Source organism: Sarcophilus harrisii, chromosome 2 (genome assembly GCF_902635505.1).
Source record: "Sarcophilus harrisii chromosome 2, mSarHar1.11, whole genome shotgun sequence".
Classification (NCBI taxonomy): domain Eukaryota; kingdom Metazoa; phylum Chordata; class Mammalia; order Dasyuromorphia; family Dasyuridae; genus Sarcophilus; species Sarcophilus harrisii.
This window is the reverse complement of record NC_045427.1, coordinates 49,040,093-49,061,093: the sequence shown is the minus strand read 5'-3', so window position 1 is coordinate 49,061,093 and position 21,001 is coordinate 49,040,093. Positions and strand designations below refer to the sequence as shown.

The 21,001-nt window shown below is 47.2% G+C and overlaps 1 protein-coding gene across 1 annotated transcript in view; it reads right to left on the bottom strand.

Annotated features, from left to right (window-relative positions):
- Positions 1–9,986: 9,986 nt before the first annotated feature.
- The window catches only part of SLC7A5 (solute carrier family 7 member 5), a 45,248-nt gene continuing 34,233 nt past the window's right edge, over positions 9,987–21,001 (bottom strand). Inside the window, exons 4-10 of the mRNA XM_031950164.1 lie at positions 20,581–20,625; positions 16,649–16,772; positions 15,802–15,905; positions 15,453–15,549; positions 13,932–14,081; positions 11,065–11,242; positions 9,987–10,697 (exon numbers count right to left, since the gene is read on the bottom strand). Of these exons, the coding sequence (XP_031806024.1) occupies positions 10,642–10,697; positions 11,065–11,242; positions 13,932–14,081; positions 15,453–15,549; positions 15,802–15,905; positions 16,649–16,772; positions 20,581–20,625 (754 nt within the window). The 3' untranslated portion in view covers positions 9,987–10,641. The remainder of the gene's footprint in view (positions 10,698–11,064; positions 11,243–13,931; positions 14,082–15,452; positions 15,550–15,801; positions 15,906–16,648; positions 16,773–20,580; positions 20,626–21,001) is intronic.

Sequence of the window (21,001 nt, the reverse complement as noted above, 5' to 3'; positions counted from 1 at the left end):
GGTGATGGAGGAAGTCCAACAGATCTGCTCTTCCTCTTGAGATACCCTGTTTTATGGAGAGCCATTCAAATAGTCCAACAGCAGAGAGACCCAGTCTGTTAAGGCTTATATGCTTTGATTGAATGAGCCCCCTGATCATCAATGCTGTGATTCCACATGTCATAGTCAACTTCCTGAGGCCCCCCAGAAATAAATCATGAAAGCTCCATATTTCTGGGGTCATAAGTAATAAGTATATAAAGTCAGAAGCTATGTTGGGGCAATGCATTCATTGCCATTACACAAGTTTGATCCTCCTCCGCTCCTTCATGAAATCTGTGTATTCTGGTGACTGTATGACCCAGATTTAGGAAGTGCTGCTTTGTAATTGCTGTTTTTGGATGCCAAATGTCTTTTCTAAGAACTCACTGAATCCACTGGCCAATTGTTCATGGGAGCACATCACGGGGGGCTTGTGAGCTACACTGTTAGACATGGTCGCCCACAGGGCTCTCCCTAGAAGCCAAGGTAGCCGTCCTTCTGGGGACTGGCCTTGTGGTTACTAGTCAAAAGAACCGTAATAAAGAATGTCATGCAAGAAAGGAATGATTAAAAAAGATGGAAGGAAAAACAAAAACAAATAACAGCAAATAAATTATCTCTCTGCTGCCTTGTTACTACCATGATAGAGAGGGAAAGGAAGGAAGGCCCTCAGAACGTTAGATGGACCCTGTATAAGGAACTTACGGGATGATGTGAACAAGAGGATACAGGATGGGCAGATTTACATGAGCTGCAATACTCATCACTGGGAGAAGTGTCACACCACTATAGCAGCCTGGTATGGCAGGTTCCAAAACCTGGGTTCAAATCCTGCCTCTGACATATACTGGCTCTGTGACCCCAGCTGGGCATCTCTCTCAATGCTCTTGGCCAGTAGCCTCAGGACCCCTTTATACTCTTTAAAATTATTAGAAGATTGGGGCAGCTGGGTGGCGCAGTGGATAGAGCACCAGCCCTGAAGTCAGGAGGACCGAGTTCAAATCTGGTCTCAGATACTTAACACTGTCTAGTTGTGTGTCCTTGGGCAAGTCACTGAACTCTAATTGCCTCAACAACAACAACAAATTATTGGAGGACACCAAAAAGCTTTTATGTGGATTATATTTCTTGATAGTTACCATGTTACAGCAACAAGATTATATGATGATCAATTCTGATGGACGTGACTTTTTTCAATAATGAGGTGATTCAAGACAATTCCAATAGACTTGTGATGGAAAGAGAGCCATCTGCATTCAGAGAGAGGATGATGGGGACTGAGTGTGGTTCACATCTTTTGTTGTTTTTTTTTTTTTTGCTTGTATTTTGTTTTCTTTCTTATTTTTTTCCTTTTTGATCTGATTTTTCTTGTGCAGCAAAATAATTGTGAAAATGTGTGTAGAAGAATTGCATGTGTTTAACCTATATTGAATCACTTGCTGTCTAAGGGAAGAGGTAGGAGAAAGGGAAGGAGAAAAATTTGGAACACAAGGTTTTGCAAATGTGAATGTTGAAAACTATCTTTACATATATTTTGAAAATAAAAAACTATTATTTTTAAAAGATATTTACCATGTCAGAAATTAAATCATATGTATTATTATGAAAATAGTTTTGACTTCACAGAATTCCTGGAAGGATTTCAGTCCTCACTTTGAGAACTTCTGCTCTGGGGCATCTGTGTACTGAGATGTGCTGATCAACATTGGCAGAGGGAGTTTTCTCCCTATTTCAATAGAATTAGAGATCTAATCTGGATCCTTGTTGATAATTATCTTCCTAATTAAGCTAATATGATTATTTGTATTCCTCAACAGTTCAGAAATTACCTGAGGACCAAAATGGGAAGGATAGTCTTGAACCTTTTTGGAGTCAGGGGAAGGTAACCAGGGATTGAACACAAAAAAATAATAATACTATTATATATTTTAAAATTAGAATGGTTGGTTCACATTAAGATAGTAGAGATAGTGTCTAATGAATGTGCCTATGATGCAAATTTTTTCCTGAGGTGTTGTTTAAAAGGTTGAGATAGGATTCCTTTTTTTTTTTTTTTAATTTTTTAATTTTTAATTTTTATTTAATAGCCTTTTATTTACAGGATATATACATGGGTAACTTTACAGGATTAACAATTGCCAAACCTCTTGTTCCAATTTTTCACCTCTTACCCCCCCCCACCCCCTCCCCTAGATGGCAGGATGACCAGTAGATGTTAAATATATTAAAATATAACTTAGATACACAATAAGTATACATGACCAAAACGTTATTTTGCTGTACAAAAAGAATCAGACTCTGAATTATTGTACAATTAGCTTGTGAAGGAAATCAAAAATGCAGGTGTGCATAAATATAGGGATTGGGAATTCAATGTTGGTTTTTAGTCATCTCCCAGAGTTCTTTTTCTGGGCATAGCTAGTTCAGTTCATTACTGCTCCATTAGAAATGATTTGGTTGATCTCGTTGCTGAGGATGGCCTGATCCATCAGAACTGGTCATCATCTAGTATTGTTGTTGAAGTATATAATGATCTCCTGGTCCTGCTCATTTCACTCAGCATCAGTTCGTGTAAGTCTCTCCAGGCCTTTCTGAAATCATCCTGTTGGTCATTTCTTACAGAACAGTAATATTCCATAATTTTCATATACCACAATTTATTCAGCCATTCTCCAACTGATGGACATCCATTCAGTTTCCAGTTTCTAGCCACTACAAAAAGGGCTGCCACAAACATTCGTGCACATACAGGTCCCTTTCCCTTCTTTATAATGAGATAGGATTCCTATAGTCAGACTCAGTCCAGTCACTCTTGGCTGGGTTTCCTAATACTTGTCTCCAACTGACTTTATGGTTTCAATCAATCCTGACGTTTCCAAAACAAAACTCAACCTTTCAATATTCATTTGGCCATATTTCAGCTCAGGTAAGGAACTTCAAACCCATTACTGTCGATCAAGGAAAGACAAGGAGCCATTGTGGAAAGCAGGTAAAAATTGAGAATACTCAACTTGTTGAATTATAGTAATCCTGACTGTGCTACTACTGTATGATTTCAGACAAATTATATAATCTCTCTGGGTCCGTTTCCCCATCTGGGTTACTCCCTGAATTCAATAAAATTTGCCCAATTCAAGGTAATTTGTAGCTGTGTACTTCTAAGACTATGTAGGTCGTGAGCCCCCACTGGTGAACTTGCCTTTAATAATTAGCCAGTGAACAAAATTAGCTTAAAATATAAAAATAAGAAGAACATTTCCCTACAAACATGTATTGTACTCTCGTGTGATAACCTCATGATGTCCCTCTTGGATCAACTGCTTTATTCATTGGGTTTCTCAGTTTCACTCCCTATTCTCAGCAGCTCAACTCCCATCATCAGCTGCAGCTGCCTTTCTTCCCAACTCATAAAGATTACATAAAGAACAATCTTCTGCCTTCACTGCCTGGCTTACTCCCTTCCCTGCTGTGTGCTGTCTCCTGCAATGTCTCCTACAATACAAGGAGGGAAGAGAAAAAAAAGGGCTTTTTTGCTCCATTTTTAAAATGAAGGATTCTTTTTCAGGAGTTGAGTTGTTCCTCAATTGGCTCCTTTCTATCTCTTGCTTCGGGACCTTATTTATTAAAAGATTATTAAGAACTTGTAGTACTCAGTAATTAGCATTCCTATAATTCCATCGATTTTGGTCTGTGAAATCCTTCATACTTTGTAAAGGAGAGAAAAAGTATAAGATCTCTTTTATACTTCATTTTAAACCTCAACCCCTTGTTGTCTCTGTTACCTGCCTCTTATCTTCCATTTCATCATCATCTAAGCTGAATGGAAATCAATTGATAAAAGTTATTTGGATCAATTCCATATATATATATGTAAAATCAATTGACAAAAGTTGTTTGGATCAGTTCCATATGTATATATAAATGATCCCATGAGAATTAGCTGTCCAAATAGCCTCAAAGAAAGCAAATGGAACAAAAAGTATGGAAAGGGATTTTGGAATTTGAAATTCCAGCTAGGTTGAATCCAGGTTCATACAACTTCTTGTTCTGATCAATTCCCAAAATATATAAAATCAGGGGATATGAGCTCTTGAGTAAATGATACTATGAGAGTTACCTGTTCAATAGCCTCCAAGAAAGCAATTGGAATGAAAAGTGAGGAAAGGGATTATGGAATTTGAAATTCCAGCTAGGTTGAACTCAAGCTCATACAACTCCAATTCATATAGGAATAGAGTTATGAGTGGCAAGAAAATAGGAAATCTGTCCTTCCCCCTTCATTTCACAGAATAGGAAACTAATGCCTAGGTAAGAGTGACTGGATTCTTAAGTAGCCCAAACTATAGCCTGAGAGCTATAATGAGGAATAGGAGGATTAACTGGAGGTCAGTGTACATGCCCCTGTTTGCAGATTGCCAGTGAAGCTCTCCAAGGGGATGCTAGGCTCAGGGAAGGATGATAAGGATGTCCACAATTGATCCCTTAGGTCTAGAAGTGACTTGTGCAAAATTACCAGCACTAAGATTTAAACCCAGGTCTTCTTTCTACAAATTCAATGTTTTTAGCCTCTTTCATAAAAGAATCAAAAACATCTTTCTAGAGGGATTTCCCCCCCACACCCACCCAAAGAACAAAATGTTAGAAGCTAAAAGAGGTTACTGGCAGCATAGTAAGGGATCTCCTTGTTTCCCCATCTTGGCTGGTTTCCCAATCTTTTTTTTAATGTCTCCATCACTTCATTCCAGGTGTTACTATGGGCCTTTAATTAAAGTTATTCTGGGAGAACAGACAGTGGGAGCTACCAGTCCAAGAAAAGGCTTTGGGCATGAACCTCTGAAGCTCCCAATTTTCCTGTCAGATTTGAGCTTCTTTTCAGGGTTGAAAAGTACCTAATAAATGGCAGGCTAATTTATAAGCCTATAATCTCTGAAGCCTGTATTCTTTACACAAGGTTTGCATGGAGAGGGATCAAACAGCCGCAGACTAGAGCTTCAAATACAGGACAGCCCGAGTGTAGGGCTGCCTTCTGTGGAGCTCCTTAAATTATAGGATGCACAAAGACCAGGGTGTCATTAACTCTTCCTTTAAAGAGTTCTTCCTCTCTTTCCCTGCCCATGCCCTTCAAATTCCTTCTCTTAGCTGGGTGGGAACGTGTGGGTGGTGGGGCCGGGAGTTCTAAGCGGATAAACATACAACTTAAGGAAATGGGGTGCGATGGTGGAGGGCACGGGGTCTCCAGTCTTCACGTTATTAAGACTTCCAGAGAAGAAATGTGTCCGTTTGGAACTGGGAAGGGCCATATTTGTATGGGTTAAAGAGTGGGAAAATTTTAGAATCTAGTTCTAGAGTTGAAGAGACTTTTACATTTTATGCCAGGGAACTAGAGAAACTGAGGCACAAGATTCAAGTCGGGTTTCAGTTCAGAGAATGTTAATTTTAAAGTGATAGAACCCCAAAGGCTGAGAATAAAGATGAAAGTGTCCAACAAAATATCATGGGATTGGCAAGTGCTGTGGTGTGGAAAGTAAGGGTGAAGGCAGGGGAACCCCAGAAATGATCACAGTAGTTGGCAATCCCCTCACTCTTCAGTCCCGCCATTCAGATCTCTGGACTAGGGGGTCTAATTAACATTTGCCTATTTGGGGAGGATCTATTTTAGACTTTCCGTTAGTTGTTGGGATTTAATTGTGATTTTGTAAGCTCCTTAAGGGCAGGGACACTCATTTTCTTTTTATCCTACACTTAGTAGGCATTTCATAAATTCTTTTTTTTTTTTTTAATTGATTTGCTGCCTAAGTGATCAAAGGGAATTATTTCTAGTTGGCTCTCAGAAGCACTCGAAAGGGGGCCAGCCTCCTTATAACTGGAATTCTCGTCTTCTTCAAAGGCTAACTAGCCCCAGTATCACTTTCCTGATGAAGTATCCACCAGTTTGACTCAAGGTAGATTTGTAGGAAATTTTCAAGAGAGGGAGGTCACTGATGTTGGACCCTCTTCTGCTCCTTTGCAGCTCAGTGAAAGTAGCAGACTTGGAGAAGAAGGACCAGAAGCGTTCCCGTTGTCTCCCTTCCCAGAAAAGGAAAAAACACAAGAGTAAAGAAAAGAGATGACCGGCTGCAGAGGCATTAGAAATGTAATCAGGCTCCTTGGCTATTTTTTATGTTAAAAACAAAACAGAAATAAAACCATCCACATAAAACAGACTGGTTAACAAGAGACTTAAAAAAAAATTGAAACAAACATGTTTTTTCAAAGTAGAAAATTAAGTTATTGTTGGCTGCTAACTAATGGCAACCTTAAGGAAAGTTAAAGCAGACAAGAATGCAGATATATTTAAGCAGCACTTAGGAAAATCATGGCTAACAGGTTTACTCTTTAAAAACAAAGAATTCTAAGGCATCTTTAAATTAGTAAAACATTAGAAAAAGTGACAAACAAAATGCATAACAGCTATGTTTAGAATGTTTTTTTTTCTTTCACTTTAAAAAATCAGCAACCATAAAACAAGTCCCTAAGATACTTGTTAAGAAACTTTGCTTATCAGGTAATCCTTGTGCCATTGTCCCTCTTCTCTTCTCAAAGTCTCCCTCTAGAAATTATATTTAAGGTTGCAGAACCAAGGAAAGAAAGATTATAGAGTTTTTTCAAGAACTGTGGGGACTTGCTGGTTTCTGACCAGTTCAGAAAGGAGTTTCTCTTGGGGAACACCATGAGAGAGCTTTCTGGACTATTGTCTTCTGATGTCTTTCTCCTTGTTAAGCCATGAAGACACTGTGGGGTCAGGGAGTGAGAGGTCTCAAATCAAAAGGTCTCTTTCAAAACACCAGGGTACTTTGAAGTCCCTTTTTCATAAGGGACCCAGACTCATAACTGGGAAGTAAACAGTCTAAAACACTAAGTCCACTTTGGGAATTCACGTTGCCTTCTAAGGTACAAGGTGACTAAGTTTGGAGAGAAAAACTAACCCACTGGTGAAGGAGTACAAAGATGATGGTGCGAAGGCATAATTCAATGAGCAGAGAATTTTACAAAATTATTACCAACTCTATGTAGCCATTCATCACCACTAATCATTAAAAATTAGAAAGAGCATACCCAAGGTCCAATGAGCAGAGAATGGACCTTTTATAGAATTATTTCCAACCCTACGTGGCCATTCATCACTATACTAATGATTAAAAATTGGAGAGGGGATAGAGTAAGCTGGAAACTCCAGGCTTCAGGTATTTTTACCTATGGGATCTGAGACATCATTTTTTTTGCTCTAGGTCTCTAAATTCCTTCCAACGACATTGTGTATCTAGTGCATCACTTTAGGTAATTGGTGTGTTTATCTTATAAAAATGAAACTATGTGAACCTTTTGAAGACATTTAAACACAATTCCTTGAGTGACAGATGATAGGTTTGGCACCTAGAGCACACAAGTGACACTTATCCAAATCCAAATCTAGTGTTTCTACTACCCCTTCTCCTCCTTCCTCCACTGTTGCCTGTTGACAGATGAATTAAAATCACATTTAACAATTCATTCAGGAAAAACCAAATGAGTATTTTAAATGATGCCCAATACAGCTACTTCAAAGCCTGCAAAGCCATGTTTCAGGAAGTAGAAATCCTAGACAGAATCTTCTTAATGAGTAAAGGGAAGTGTGTTTAGATATCAGTGCTTCTCAATGGAGCATTTAAGGTACAAGGGATCAATCAGTCATACTCTAATCCAAGAACCCAAGAACTACAGCCAGCTTAAACTTTTATGAGATTTCAGTGGACTGAGCCTTTTTTTCTCTTTCTCCTAAGCCCTAATTGAACTTCTTTGGCCCACAGACACCCAGTTCCCATTGACAGAGGTCCAGTGCCCATCTCTTTCCTCACTGAAGAGGTCCAGGGGTGGGTTTAGCTTGGATAGGGATGCTGGTGTGGGCTGAATCAAGCTATCAATTTGCCTCAGAATAACTTCACACCTCCCTTTAGGACTTGGACTACAGGGCCCTCCGGCTCAGTGACAGGTCTCTACACTGATGTCTCAAACTCCACCATTATGTTCTCAGTACAGGAGTGGAGGGGAAATGCTGTCAGCAAGCATGTGTGCTGTGCACCCCTATACACCCTGCTAGGACCTCCCAGGATGGATCCATTCACTGCATCTCTGATAAATCTAGGAAAGGGAGCCTCTTGGATCACACTAGCCTCTCTCCCCAAGATGGGAATCTTCCTCAGCTCCTTTCATGCCCAGTGAGAAAAGATGGGACAATTAAAAAGATGGCTATATAAATAAGACAGACAATGAATAATACAGTTAGAGAGACATAGGTGATAGATAAATAGTCATAGAAGCTATGGACAGATGAGATACACTGATGATAAATGATAAGAGGATATAAACAGGAAAAAAAAGTGATTTAAGGTTTACAAAATGACAGGAACTTAACTCATCTGATCCCAACAATTTTGTATGATAGGTTTTTATAATCCCTGTTTTGCAGAGGTTGTTATATAAGCTGCCCAGGGTCACAAGCGTGTCATGTAAGATTTTAATCTGGTTCCAGATTCCAAGTCTGACTTTCCCCATGTACTAACGGTATTAGTCACCGGCAAAAAGGCTCTCTGTAGGGAACGTGCTAAGATAGAGATTCTCTGGTTGGGGACTTCACCCTTTTCGCTTCTCTGACATTTTGCAGTTCCCCAAAGCACAGATATGAGAGCCGTGAATCGGTTCTAGCCGAGCGGGTACCGTGTGTGCCGAGTAGGCGACCTGTGGCCTGGAAGAAACCTCTTTCCAATATATTAGCCAAAGGGTTAGGGAACTACTCTGCTGTGCACCCACCCACTCCTCTGGACTGTTCAATTAGGAATATGCCATATCCCAACAGGCTGGGTTGTCTCTCCTGCATCTCCAATCCTGGTTAGACACCGTCTGGTTAGCCACCTGCCGCTTCCAGGCTCTTGGCCCGGCTCCCCATTTGTGGCTGCCTGGGAGCACACTTCCCCCCAAGTTATCTGAGACACTCCCTCAAGGTGCGTTCAGACCTACGCCCCCTTTTCACCTGAAGCTCAAGAGTTCCATTACAAATGTGTCCTTCCTCAGCCCCAGGGCCATTCTCCTTCCAGAATATCAGGAAGGGAGGGAGATTTAACCAGAAAACATGAGTTTTCTCATTCAGTGTGTTCCTAACAAGTGACCGGCATGCAGATTCAGGAAAAGGATAATGCCCTCTGCTCCTGTGGAGACCCCCTTAGGTGGAGCAAATGTATGAGCGCCAGATGATGAAGGTCATGGGAAAGGGGACGTGAGGTGGGCTCCGAAGGGAGTCTTTTTATTTCCGAGCAGCAGGAAGACCGGTGGCAGGTCCACGGGTGTGGACAGGCAGTGACCGATTTGGGGTGGTTTGGGCTTTCAGACAAGATGGCGGCTCTCCCCGAGAAGGCAGGTGCTGGCTACCTTCAGGGAGGAAGGTTTTGAGCTAAGCGGGTACGACTCCCGTCAGCCCTCACTCTTGGTGTTGGCTCTGGAGGAACACCTCTCAGCCCTCATCAGCCAGGCCCGAAACCCCGGGCACTTGCCTGTGTCCAACCAGCACTGGGCGCAGCCCCCTATGTGACACCTGCTGGGCCGGGCCAAGGCTCAGGACGTAACCAGCAGGGGGACGGCTGCATTCGGGTCCATCGTGACCCTCGGCTGCCTGGCACCTGCGTGAACCTGTCTGTGAGACCGGAGGGCCCAGCCCGTGGGCAGAGAAGGGCGGGAGTGACAGACTCTGGGCCTCTCCAGGCCTCAGAGCCCAGACCTGGACCTTCCCTTCCTCTGGCACATCCAAGATCACTCTAAACTCAATAAAACCTCCTACTTTTACTCTGCAAATATAAGGGTGGAGGGTTATTACTTTATTTTTATTCTTTGGGGAGGGAAACCAGCCTAGGAAGAAACTACCTCCCATCTCCAAGGTAAAAATAAAAATCCAGAGGTTCAGTTTGAACTAGCTCCGTTTTATGACAACTTAAAAAACAACCAACAACCTATCATCATAAAACAAAATGAAGAGCAGAAGCAGACTGTCAGTGCGATTTAGTGCAAGCCCCCACTTAAAAACCAACATCGTCTCAAGTCTCAGTAGTTCCGTCCACTTATGCCCTGCAGTATGTGGTCTTCGGAAGGTCCGCTCTCCTAAGGTACGAGGCTAGTGGAGGAGGGCTGGCAAAGGAGAGCTGCTTGAACCGAGTCTGGATCAGTCCCATCTAGAGGTATATGGGTACAGTTGGCAACATCGAAAAAAATATTCTCATTTATAAAAAGAAATCGTATCGTTGGCATCTACTAAACTGAACTTTAAGTTAAAAATAAAATACAATGAAGGAAAGCCAAAAAACTCCCAAAATAACATCTATTCTCAGGCCCAGGTCTGGTCTGAATGCCTAATTCAACAATTGTTGTCTGCCCCTCTGGGGCTCCTGAGGAGGTAGCCAGGAGACGTTGGTTTGTACCGTGGGTTTATCTTTCAGAGCATCCTCAGCTGCCAGGCTTGAGCAGAGGAAGAGAGCGTGCTGCAGGCCGCCCCAGTGGGAGGGGGGGACAGCCAGGCCAGGATCCTGCCTGCTTGTCGGAAGGTGGGTCGGTGCGACCTTAGGACTCTTGAGGAACCACCTCCATGAGCTTCTGGCACAGGACTGTTGTGCAGACTGGGGAGAGGGGAAAACCGTGTTAGTGCAAGGTGGACATGGGGGGCAGCCCCTCAGTGGGCGTCGGACCCAAAGGGAAAGCCGGCCTGGGAGAGGGTCTGTCCCTTTAAGGGAGCGCCCAGGTCGGCCCCCAGGGGAGCGCCCGGGCCCAACTAATGACTCTGAAACGATCGGGTCACACTCCTCTGGCGCAGATGGAAGGGCCCCCGAGGGCAGGTACCGCACCAGCACTAGCTGCCTCCCCTGCAAGGTCACTGGTTCTATTCTCCCTGTTCTATATCTGAGGAAACTGAGGCACCAGCCCCAGGCCACAGGGCTACCTAGTGTCTGAGGCTGAGCGAGGTCTGGAGGGGGCCCAGTTACTCACAGATGCCTTGGAGCAGCCACTTTGGCTTGTTTTGCCACCAGACGCCAATGAAGTAAATCGGAATTCCCGTGAGGATGATGACAAAGCCAATTGCGCACTCCACCGGAGTCTTCCAGAAAGAGACAGCGATCAGGAACAGGCAGGCCAGGATGAAAAAGATGGGCAGGCTGAGGTTCACCTGGGGAGGAGAGGGCAGAGTCTGGGTGCCCGGGCAGGCCGCCCCACAGTAAGGGCCTGAGCTGTGGCTCTCAGCGTCTCTGGGGCCCCAACAACCCAGGTAAGGGCTGGTGGGACGCTGCTGCACAGACAGACCAACTGCTGGAGGCCAGGCCTGAGCACAGGCCTTCCTGACTCCGGATCCAGGGTTGTAGGCCCTGAGCCCCCAGGGCTGGCAGAAAGGAGAGGAGCTCAAAATGAGCCATGGGCCAAGGGAGCACTCCCTCCTCAGGCAGAGAGAGTCTGCGGGTACAGCTGGACGTGACCGAGACGCTGTTCTCGAGGTGCCGAGGGAGCCCCCAGAAAGCAGCCCCCTTTCCAGGTTCAGACGGGCCAGAAATGTGAGTCCTGCAGAACAGGCAGACTTCAGAGCCTCACACCCTGCCCAGAGCTGTCCAGTCTGAGGGACTCTTGTGGGGAAGCTGAGGGGGAAAGCCCAGGTCCCCCCGACCCAGCCATCTGCAAGCAAAATGTGCTCCTTTTCCCTGAGTGGAACATCTGCCTGCCCTTGGGGCTCTCAGCCCCAAATCAAAGGCTTCTAAGTAAGAGGCCTGGCCTCGCTCCCTGATCCTCCCCTCCCCATCCCTCTGGGTTGGTTTCCTCTCTGGCCTCCATCAGCTAGGCTAGTCCAGGGTGAGCTCCCACAGCCTGGGTTCCCGTGAGCAGCCCCGGCTCTTACTGAGCCTTCACTCATCCTCACAAACTAGGAGCACATGATCTAGGATGTCTTCAAGACCTCTCAGGAGCAGCAGCAGGAAGAGCCTCCTCCCGGGCATCCCAGGATGCACAAGTAACAAAAGACCAAAAGAGGGGAAATAGGGGGTGGGGGTCAGTGGGTGGTCAGCCTGCCACTATGGGAAAGAAAGTAAAGAGGCCTGGGGATGGGGACGACTCTAGCAGGTGGAGCCAGAATTCAAACAAGTCCCTATTTGCCTCCAGTGTTGGTGAAATGGATTCCCGAGCACACAATGTTTTTAGAACATGGACATCTAATTTAAACAAATAGGAACAGACGGACCCAATGTTCAGCAGGACACCATAAAACTCAGGACAAATTCCTGCTCCCTCAGTCAGTCAGACAAACCCCGCATCTTGCCCATCCTGTCCCCGAGCTATGAGGAGCTCGCCCAGGCTCACCATATTTGGCTTCCTCTTGCTCTGCCTCCTGCCCTGGCACAGCCAATAGACAGGCAGCCAACCCTCCAAACTGGGACATTTTCTCTTCCCTGGTCTAGGTGAGCAGCAGAGACAGGGGCCAGCCGAGGAGTCCTCCCTAGGAAGGGCATTCCCTCCTCCCTCAGCAGCCCCCACCAGCAGGAATTCTCTGTGAGGATAACAGAGAGACTTGGGGCAAAAGCCAGGAGTTGGAATGACCCGGTCATAACCTGGTCAAACCTGGATGAGGCTGATGGGAAAGGACTTGACCTTCTCTATGGCAATGAGGACAAGCATCTCTGAAGATGACAGTTGAGTTGTTCCCTTAAAAGGCAGCTACAGGGCTGCCACTTTTGAAGTTAACTGGGCATCTCCCCCAAACCCCAGGACAGCCCCCGGGGCTGGCAGGCCTCTTCTTTGGTCAGGATGCTCGAGTCCAAGTAAGGAATTAATCCAGAAAGAGAATTAAAGGGTGAATGCGAGAGAACAAAGGCTCGTCCTTTCCAAGGCTTCTGAAGAAGGGGATGGCCAGAGATAATCAGGCTATTCTCCCCAAACAGAACCCTGGCTCGGAGGCAGCCAGCTCCGAACTTCTTGGCTGAACTTGGCAACGGGCAGAGGAGCTCAGACTCTCACTGGGAATGCATGGGCACCGGGGACAGGTCTCAAACTGTCCGAAGAGCTGCTTCCTGCCTGCTTTGCTCCCACAAGCCCCTCGAGGGCCCGGGCAGGGTGTTACCTCCAGTTCGTGGCCTGGCAGGACCCAGACAAGTGTCAAACCCAATTGTTCACAACTATCCAGGGGAAGCAAAAGCCAGTTTCCAAGGAGCTAGAAAACTGTCATTTAGTGCAGGCTGATTTTCAGGAAAGCCTGGAAAGACCTACACGAACTGATGCTGAGTGAAGTGAGCAGAACCAGGAAAACCTTGTACAGTAACAGCCAGATTGTGGGATGATCAAGTGGGATGGACTTGGTTCTCAACAACGGGGTGATTCAAGGTAATTCCAGTAGACTTGGGATGGGAAACACCAGAGGGAGAATTTGCTGACTGAATTTGTAACAGTCTATTGTTTTACTTTATTAATTTTTCTTTTCTGTGATTTTTCCCTTTTGGTCTGATTTTTCTTGAACAACATGGAAAACAGAAATGTTTTAAAGGATTACACATTTTTAACATGTATCAGATTGCTTGATCGCAGAGGTTAAGGAAGGAAGGAGAAAATTCTAGAACAAAGTTTTACAAAACAGTATGTTGAATACTCTACATGTATCTGGAATAAAATACTGTTGAAAACTATCATTTAGTCCAGCTGCTACTCCACTGTGGGGACATGGGGGCACAAGTGACCCTGGCTTTAACCTTGGTAAAAGGATATTCAGTTGTAGAAAAATCAGAAATCCTGTTTGAATTGATGAAGTTAGAACTACCCACCCTCCACAGGCTTCCCAAACCAAAAAGCCAACCAGTCCCAAGAAAGACAATTGTAGCTCTCACCTTTATGGGTCTGTTTAAGTCTGGTTTCTTAAACCGGAGCCAGATCATCCCAATGATGGCGAGGGCCACACAAAGCCAGTTGAAGAAACTGAAGAAGTTGATGACGGAGAAGATGTCATTGGAGAAAGCATAGAGCAGGGTCATGGCGCACTGAAAGGCAAAGGCAGAACAGGACTGAGCCTGCAGGCTCCTGCACGTGGCGATCACTTTCCTGGTCTGTTAGACTGAGTCCAGTTTAAAGAGACTGAGCTTAAGATGCGGGGACATGCACGTGCCCACACGCAGCCCCCTCCCCCCCAGGCTCTTTGTCAATGAAAAGCTTGTCCCAGAAAGAGAACGGATCTGCCAGGGCCGTGGCAGTTGTCCAGCGAGGGCAACCACTGAGAAGGGAAACCGTGTTTTTCAAATCTCCTTTAAAATCCCACTGGGGGAAGTCTTTGCGGCCCCAGCCCCGCCGCAGCGCGCCGGCCGCCTCTGCAGCATCTGCCCCTTGGGCGGTGTGTTCCCCCTGTCCCCAGAACTCGTCCTCGCCTCTGGCACCAAGGGGGGACTTCCAAAGTGCTCGGGGACTGACTCTCGTCCCATTCATGAGAAGCAATGACACAGGAGGCAGATGAGGTTAGAAGGCCTGGGTTAAGTGAAATATTGCTTTGGGCCCAGACTACAGGAGGGAAAACATTAATAACTGCTCCAAGCCCAGTTTTCCCATCTGTCAAACTGAGGCAACAAGGACGGGGACCTCCCAGGACCGTTGTGTGCCCCAGGGGAGATGTAAGTAAGGTCCCTAAAGCTGTCTCCATGGGAGCCATTAGCTATTAGCTGGGGGGGAGGGGCAGGAGAGGGTTAGTCATTTGTGAGGGAAACTGGGTCTGGTGTTGGGCCGCGAGCCCCAGTACATGGTGTCTCCACTTGAGTCCTTCTCTCCCGGGAGGCTGCAGCATGGCCCACCTGTGGGCCTGTGCACTGGCTGGCCCCACGCTCAGCGTGCTCCTCCTCCTGGCCTTTTCCCACCCCCAGCTGGTCCTCTCTGCATCTGTCCGCACACGGTCGGGGACAGACCGTTTCTCTGTTAGCTCCCCGTGGAAGGGACTGCTTTGTCTGTAACTCTAGCCCTTAGCAAGGACTTGCCCTTTCCAATGCTAAAATCCCATCCTTTATAGCCCCAAGCCCTGAGCTTCTTGACTGTGGACAAAGCATTCCCCCTCTGGATTGTTCACCTATAAGATAATGGTTTGACCCAGATCAGGAGTCCCCAGCCTGAGCCATGTGTACACCCAGGGGAATCCAGGAAATGCATCAAGATGGGGAAACGGAGTATCTGGTAAATAGATACACTGTTATTAGAATTAACTAATCCCTCCCATTTTACTGAGAGCTGGAAGGATGGCTGAAGTCTTGAGGAGCTCGGGCCCCTCCCGGCTCAGAAGGGGCAGGCCGGCCGCCGTGACCTGTGGGCAGCTTCCTTCCCCCAGAGCTGGCTGCTTCATCACCCGGGCCCAAGGGCATCCATGGCGGCCTTACCGTGAACACTAGGGATGGCACCGGCGTCAGGTTCTTGGGGTGGATCATGGAAAGGACAGAAGGCAGATGGCCCTCCCTGGAACCTACGAAGAACAACCTGTGGACCAGAGCAGAGTCAGGAACACGTCTATTCCCAAGGGTCTTTCTATCTTTGTGCCAGTCTGGGTACAGGACAGTTGGGACGGGGAGAAGCTAAGAAGCCAACCTCAATCCCCCAGGCCCGGCCCCTTCCCTGCCTGGAGCCCACCCCCCAGCTCCCAGCAAGGCCCACATCTGGCTCTTTCCCAGGATCATCATCTCCCAGACCTGGGCTCTGAGGCCTGGCAGAAAGGGAAGCCTGTAGGACTACCTGGAGGAGGTGAACAGGGAGCCATTGACTGATCCAAAGCATGACAGACCCACGAAGACAGGGATAATCCAGGACATGACGCCCAGGTGATAGTTCCCAAAGTCCTACAAATGCAGAATCGGCTAATGATTAGGCAGCTCTTTTCCCTGGAGACCTCCAGGGTCACACAAGCAAGTGACTGAGGTGAGAAAAAGCATGGAGAAAGGCAAGTCAGCACCTCAAGTGGGGCTTTGTGCCTGTGGATTCTCAGCATCTCCATCTGTGATTCGTTTTTTTACTGAAACTCACTAAAATCTTCAAGCAAGATCGTTCTCAAATCTCTTCTAGTTCTAAATCTAAAATCACAGGTAAGAGCAACTCATTTTGCACGAGCTACTCGGTGGGCATGTGGGTGCTGGGCCCTGCCAGTCTGGCAGAGGTACCCCCAGGGCTCCTTCCGAGAGCCCAGCAGCCGGTCCCATCCGTGACCACTGACACCTGGCAGCAGGAGGACCAGTTCTAACCTGCTTATGAGGTGAGGATTACCAAATGCAGGCAGAAGGCCTGGGCAGGGGGACAAGTCCAGGGGGGAGGAGACGGTCTTCCAATCCCCAATTCCTCCCCCCACTCTGGATGCTGCCTGAGTCAGAAGAGGACATCATCATAGTAACCCGGAGGGTGGAAAGCCAGACAGGTCCAAAGTTCCGCCCTCCCAGAGCTGTCCCCACCACAGTGGGAGGCCCAGGAGAGCCAGAGGAAGCTAGGGCTCTGATCTACAAAGGTGACGCTTCTTAAGAAAAGCAAATGGCTCTTCTGCCCCTGAGGACACGCTTTCCATGAGACCCAGGAAAAGATCCAAGCCACGTACCACGGCCACAGCTTCTGAACTCAGCATCTGTTCAGTGGACAAGGTGGTGAAGTAAGCCAGGTTTGTCAGGACGTACACTAAGGTGACCAGAGGAAGCGAAATGATGATGGCCAGTGGCAAGTTTCTGAAAGAATAAGAGCAGTCACGTGAGCGGTGGGAGCGTGGAAGTTCCAAAGGAGGTCTGCTCTCTCTCTGTTGGCTCTGGCATCTGCCTGACAGGAAGGGACCCCCCCACCAGACATATTATGTGACACCTTAAGACAGAGCTAGGAGACCAAGCTATCCACTTTTGTGGAAACCTTATATATCCACATTAAATCCCTGATGGGGACAAATGAACCAAAAAGAAAATGAGTTTTTCATCTTCTCTAGCCCAGGATCTTCTCCCTAACTTCCTTACTGTGGCCACTGGGCCTGGCCTCTTACCTACAATAAGGCCTCTGATAGTTCACTCTCCTCTTTCCAGAGCATCTGTCCCACATACCATGAACCACTGTGAGAAATAACTTTTTTTGGTGGTTCTCTGGAAAAAGTAGCAACCTTCCTTGGTCTGGTTACTGGGAACTTAATGAAGTCACTGCTAATCTTCCCACGTGGGACACTCTAAATTTCTCTCGACTCTTTGGCCTTGGGCTCCTTGCCTCAGAAGGGGGTGGCTGTGCCCTGGCCAACACTGCCTGTTGTATTTATATCCAAGGACAGGCAGGATCCTCAGGAAGGCTAGATGGACACATGTTCTTAGCTACTTTCAAAAGACTACAGGACAAGCTCCTGGGGATCCTGGTCTTTTCCTTTGTCCCTTCTCTACTGATGCATTTCCTAACTGTTATTCTGCTTTTGATACTTTGGCCATCATTCTGGTAAGATGCGTCTTCCAGGATACCTCAGTCAGATTTCAGGAGGCCTTATCGGAGCCATATCCACCCAAATCTCAGCTTCTGGAAGGACCATATCAACCCTTAGACATCACCTTGAATGCAATTCAGATCCACCTCCAATCTGTCAGGACTGGGCTTTTAGGCAGGGTCAGATCTAGGCCTCTTTTATCAGCCTGAAGCAATTCTCCAGGATGTGATCTTTATCCCTAGCTCCAAATGATTTGGGGCCCAGTTCTTTGAGGAGGAAATAATGGAACCCTAGGCTGCAGCCCCAGCCAATAACCCTCTCACACACTCTCTCAAAGTCCTCCAAAAGAACAAAGAGACTTTTTACCTTTTTCCATGAATATCTACCCACTCTCTTGAACCACACTGAAACAAAAAGGGCTTTTCCATGAATATCTTATCCGGAACAAAAAGACCTTTTTACCTTTTTCCAAGCATAAAATATCTTATTTGCAATAAATCCAATAACAGGGACTTTACCCACGTCCAACTTACCAACCTGCCCAAAGGCATGTAGAATTTCCCTGCTCTGCCCAATTCTGCAGTTTCCCTCCCTTCCACATACATAACCTCTTACTCTCGCTGGAGTGCCTGAGTCCCCTACTGACCAGGCCCGCAGGGTGCTTCCTGAAGCCCTACCCCAAGGAAAAGCCCTCACAACTAAGAGGCTCTCTATGGATGTAACTGCCAACCTCGCCACAAGTCTATCAAAATGGACCCCAGAGGCCTGAAGCCCACTGCCCCTTTGGGGGCAGAAACAAGCAGGGTTAGCACGGCGACTCATTCCTCTGAGGCTCCCCTGCCTGACCTCTGGCCACCTGCTAGGCTGTTTTGAGAACGAACGGACGTCAAGTTTTGGGTGAGCACAAGCACCAGGCCAGCCAGCTTCACTGTGTGGTGTTAAGGATGATGATTCTAAATAACACACATGTGCACATTCTAAACCTACAAAAACAGACAAGAGAACCATCCTAAGGTTCCAAGAGATCTGAATACTATCCCCTCACTACTAAAGTCCAGTCTTATTTCAGGATGAAATATAAACGAACAGCTGATTTTGTGTTTCAATGATTGCCCATCCGCAGCATCTCAGCTCGGTAAAAGTCTGAAATACAAAGTCTGTGCGGAACAAATCCTACCATCCAGGACCCTGAGTTCTCTGCTTTGTTAAATGACACTTGGGCTTTGAGCTTGCCTTGGTCTCCTGCTCTCTGACGCTGAACCAGTGGGAGGGAAGTGAGGAGCAGGAAGTTTAAATCCAAGCTTCTCTAAGAGAGCTTCCCTATCTTGGGGCAGGGAGGTGACACAGCAGTAGGCAGAGCTATGGCCTGGTCCAGTCTCAGACACTCAACATGCACTAGTTGGGACCCTGGACAAGGCACTTAACTCTAAATGGTGGGGGGAGGAGGGGAGAGAAGGGAAGGAAATCATATCTTTTCTCCAGCACAAAGGTCTCTGGTTCCTCGCCCAGGAATGGTGCTGGAAAGGCAGCAGGGGTAGAGATGGGACCTGCGGTGCTGAAGGTGGCTGACTGCTCAGGTCTAGCTCTCCTTCTAACTGCTGCTGAAACCAGCTGGCCTGGACAGAAAGGGGCTATGGAAACTCAGGAAGGCTGGTCTTGGTCTTGCCTCAGGCACTTACTAAGTGAGCCCCTGGGCCTCAGCTTCCTCATCTGTAAAGTGAGTCTGCCAGGGGCACCAACCTCTGAGTTAGGATCAGACTCCAGGAGATACAGAAGTTCCTGTTATCCTAACACCCCTGCGGGAAACCGAGAGCTGCCGAAGGGCGGGTATGCCCAGGTGGGGCCCAGGCCCTGACACACCTGCGTCCTGAACAGATGCGCGGAAAGGTTGCCGCGACAACGCTTAACAACTGAACGGGTAGGAGAGGAAGCGCACATTAAGGAAGGATGAAATGAGCTGTTAGGGTTCAGGCCCGGGGCCATAAGACACAAGGAAAAGAACATCCGAAGGGGTTCCAGGCTCCCAGCCTGGCACTTGGCACACACTGGCCCAACCAGCATCGGACACGAGGCTCGAGGACACGCCACCCCCCCTTCCGCTCCTTCCTGTGCGACCTTGCCCAAATCCCTTAGACCCTGCAGGGAGGGGGGGTTGGTGGGGGGGGCTCTCGGGCCCTTCAAGCTCTAAGAAAGCAGTCTGTTCTGGGACCCTCCCAGGGTCGTCCTAAGTAGGAAAAGGTGTATAAAATCAACTGGAAAGGTACATAAAAGGTCTAACTCAGCTTGTATTCTCATAGCAGTCCCTCAGTCACAGGAGGAAGTAGTAAAAGCAAGCTCACCAGGCCTCTCTCAATCAATGCAAATGATGGGCCAGGGAAGATGCAAATCTGCTGTTCTCTGGCCAGGAAAAGACAGGTCCAACTACTTAAGAGGCCCCATGAATGTGAAAGTGGTTTTCCTTAATCCCAAGCTGCCCCTGCGCCCTTGGCCACCTCCGGGGGCCCCAAGCAAGGCAGACAGAAAGCGGGCCGGCTGGGACTCTGTCAATTTGTGGCTCTGAGGAGTGCCAGCTACCCAGGGGAAGCCAGGGCCAGGCAGGGGCTGCTGCTTGAGCAGGCTGCACTCAGGGCTCCCCCCCTTCACACCTTAGAGGTTGTCAAGACTAGTCGGTGCTGGCATGGAGGCAGCCCTCTGCCTCCCCCCCCACCTTTCTTCAGTTTTTACTTCTTCCAAGGGGATACAATGTCCCAGAAATCCTTGATGAGTCAGTCTTGAGCAAACACTTGACAGCAAACGCTTCTCTATTAAAAAAATGATCTCCTCACACCAACGCGCTCCCACCTCCTGTCTTCCAGACCCCTGGTCCCTGCAGCACACCCGCCCCCCAGACCTGTTCTGCCCGACCTGGCCAGTCCCAGTGCTCAGCCCAGCCTTTCTCAGAGCCCCATCAAGCCCTCCCTCTCTAAGCACACACTCTCAGAGGTATCTCTGTATTTCTTCTGGATGGTTTGTCTAGCCTTCCCTGGCTATCTGCATCTGGGACTTTGAACTCCAAATGTTAATCATAATGTCTCCATTAAACGTACCTGTAAGGGTTTATCATCTCTTCTGTGACAAAATTCAAATAATTCCTGAAATTTAAAAAATAAAAGAGTTTAAATATTTCCCCTCACTGGGGTCTTGTAAAACCAACAATGACATCAGCAGAGCTGGGAGGGTGGGCTAGAAGTGGCTGCCAAAGACCATATCCTTACAACTCTCTGGATCAAATGTGCTAAAAAGATGGGCTTTAGAGCCTCTGGCTATGACTCGGGCCCCCTGAAGGGCTATTCTGGCTCCAATTGCTACCAATGGGAGAGAGCTTTCCAGGAACGAAAACCTGAGGTCCATCACTGTGCAAGGCAAGTGGGTCCTAGACCACCAGGACAGAGTACCAAGGTACTTCTCACCAAACAGAGACCTCCATGTTCTGAGGACTTTAAAGGCCATAACGACTGGGGATAGTAA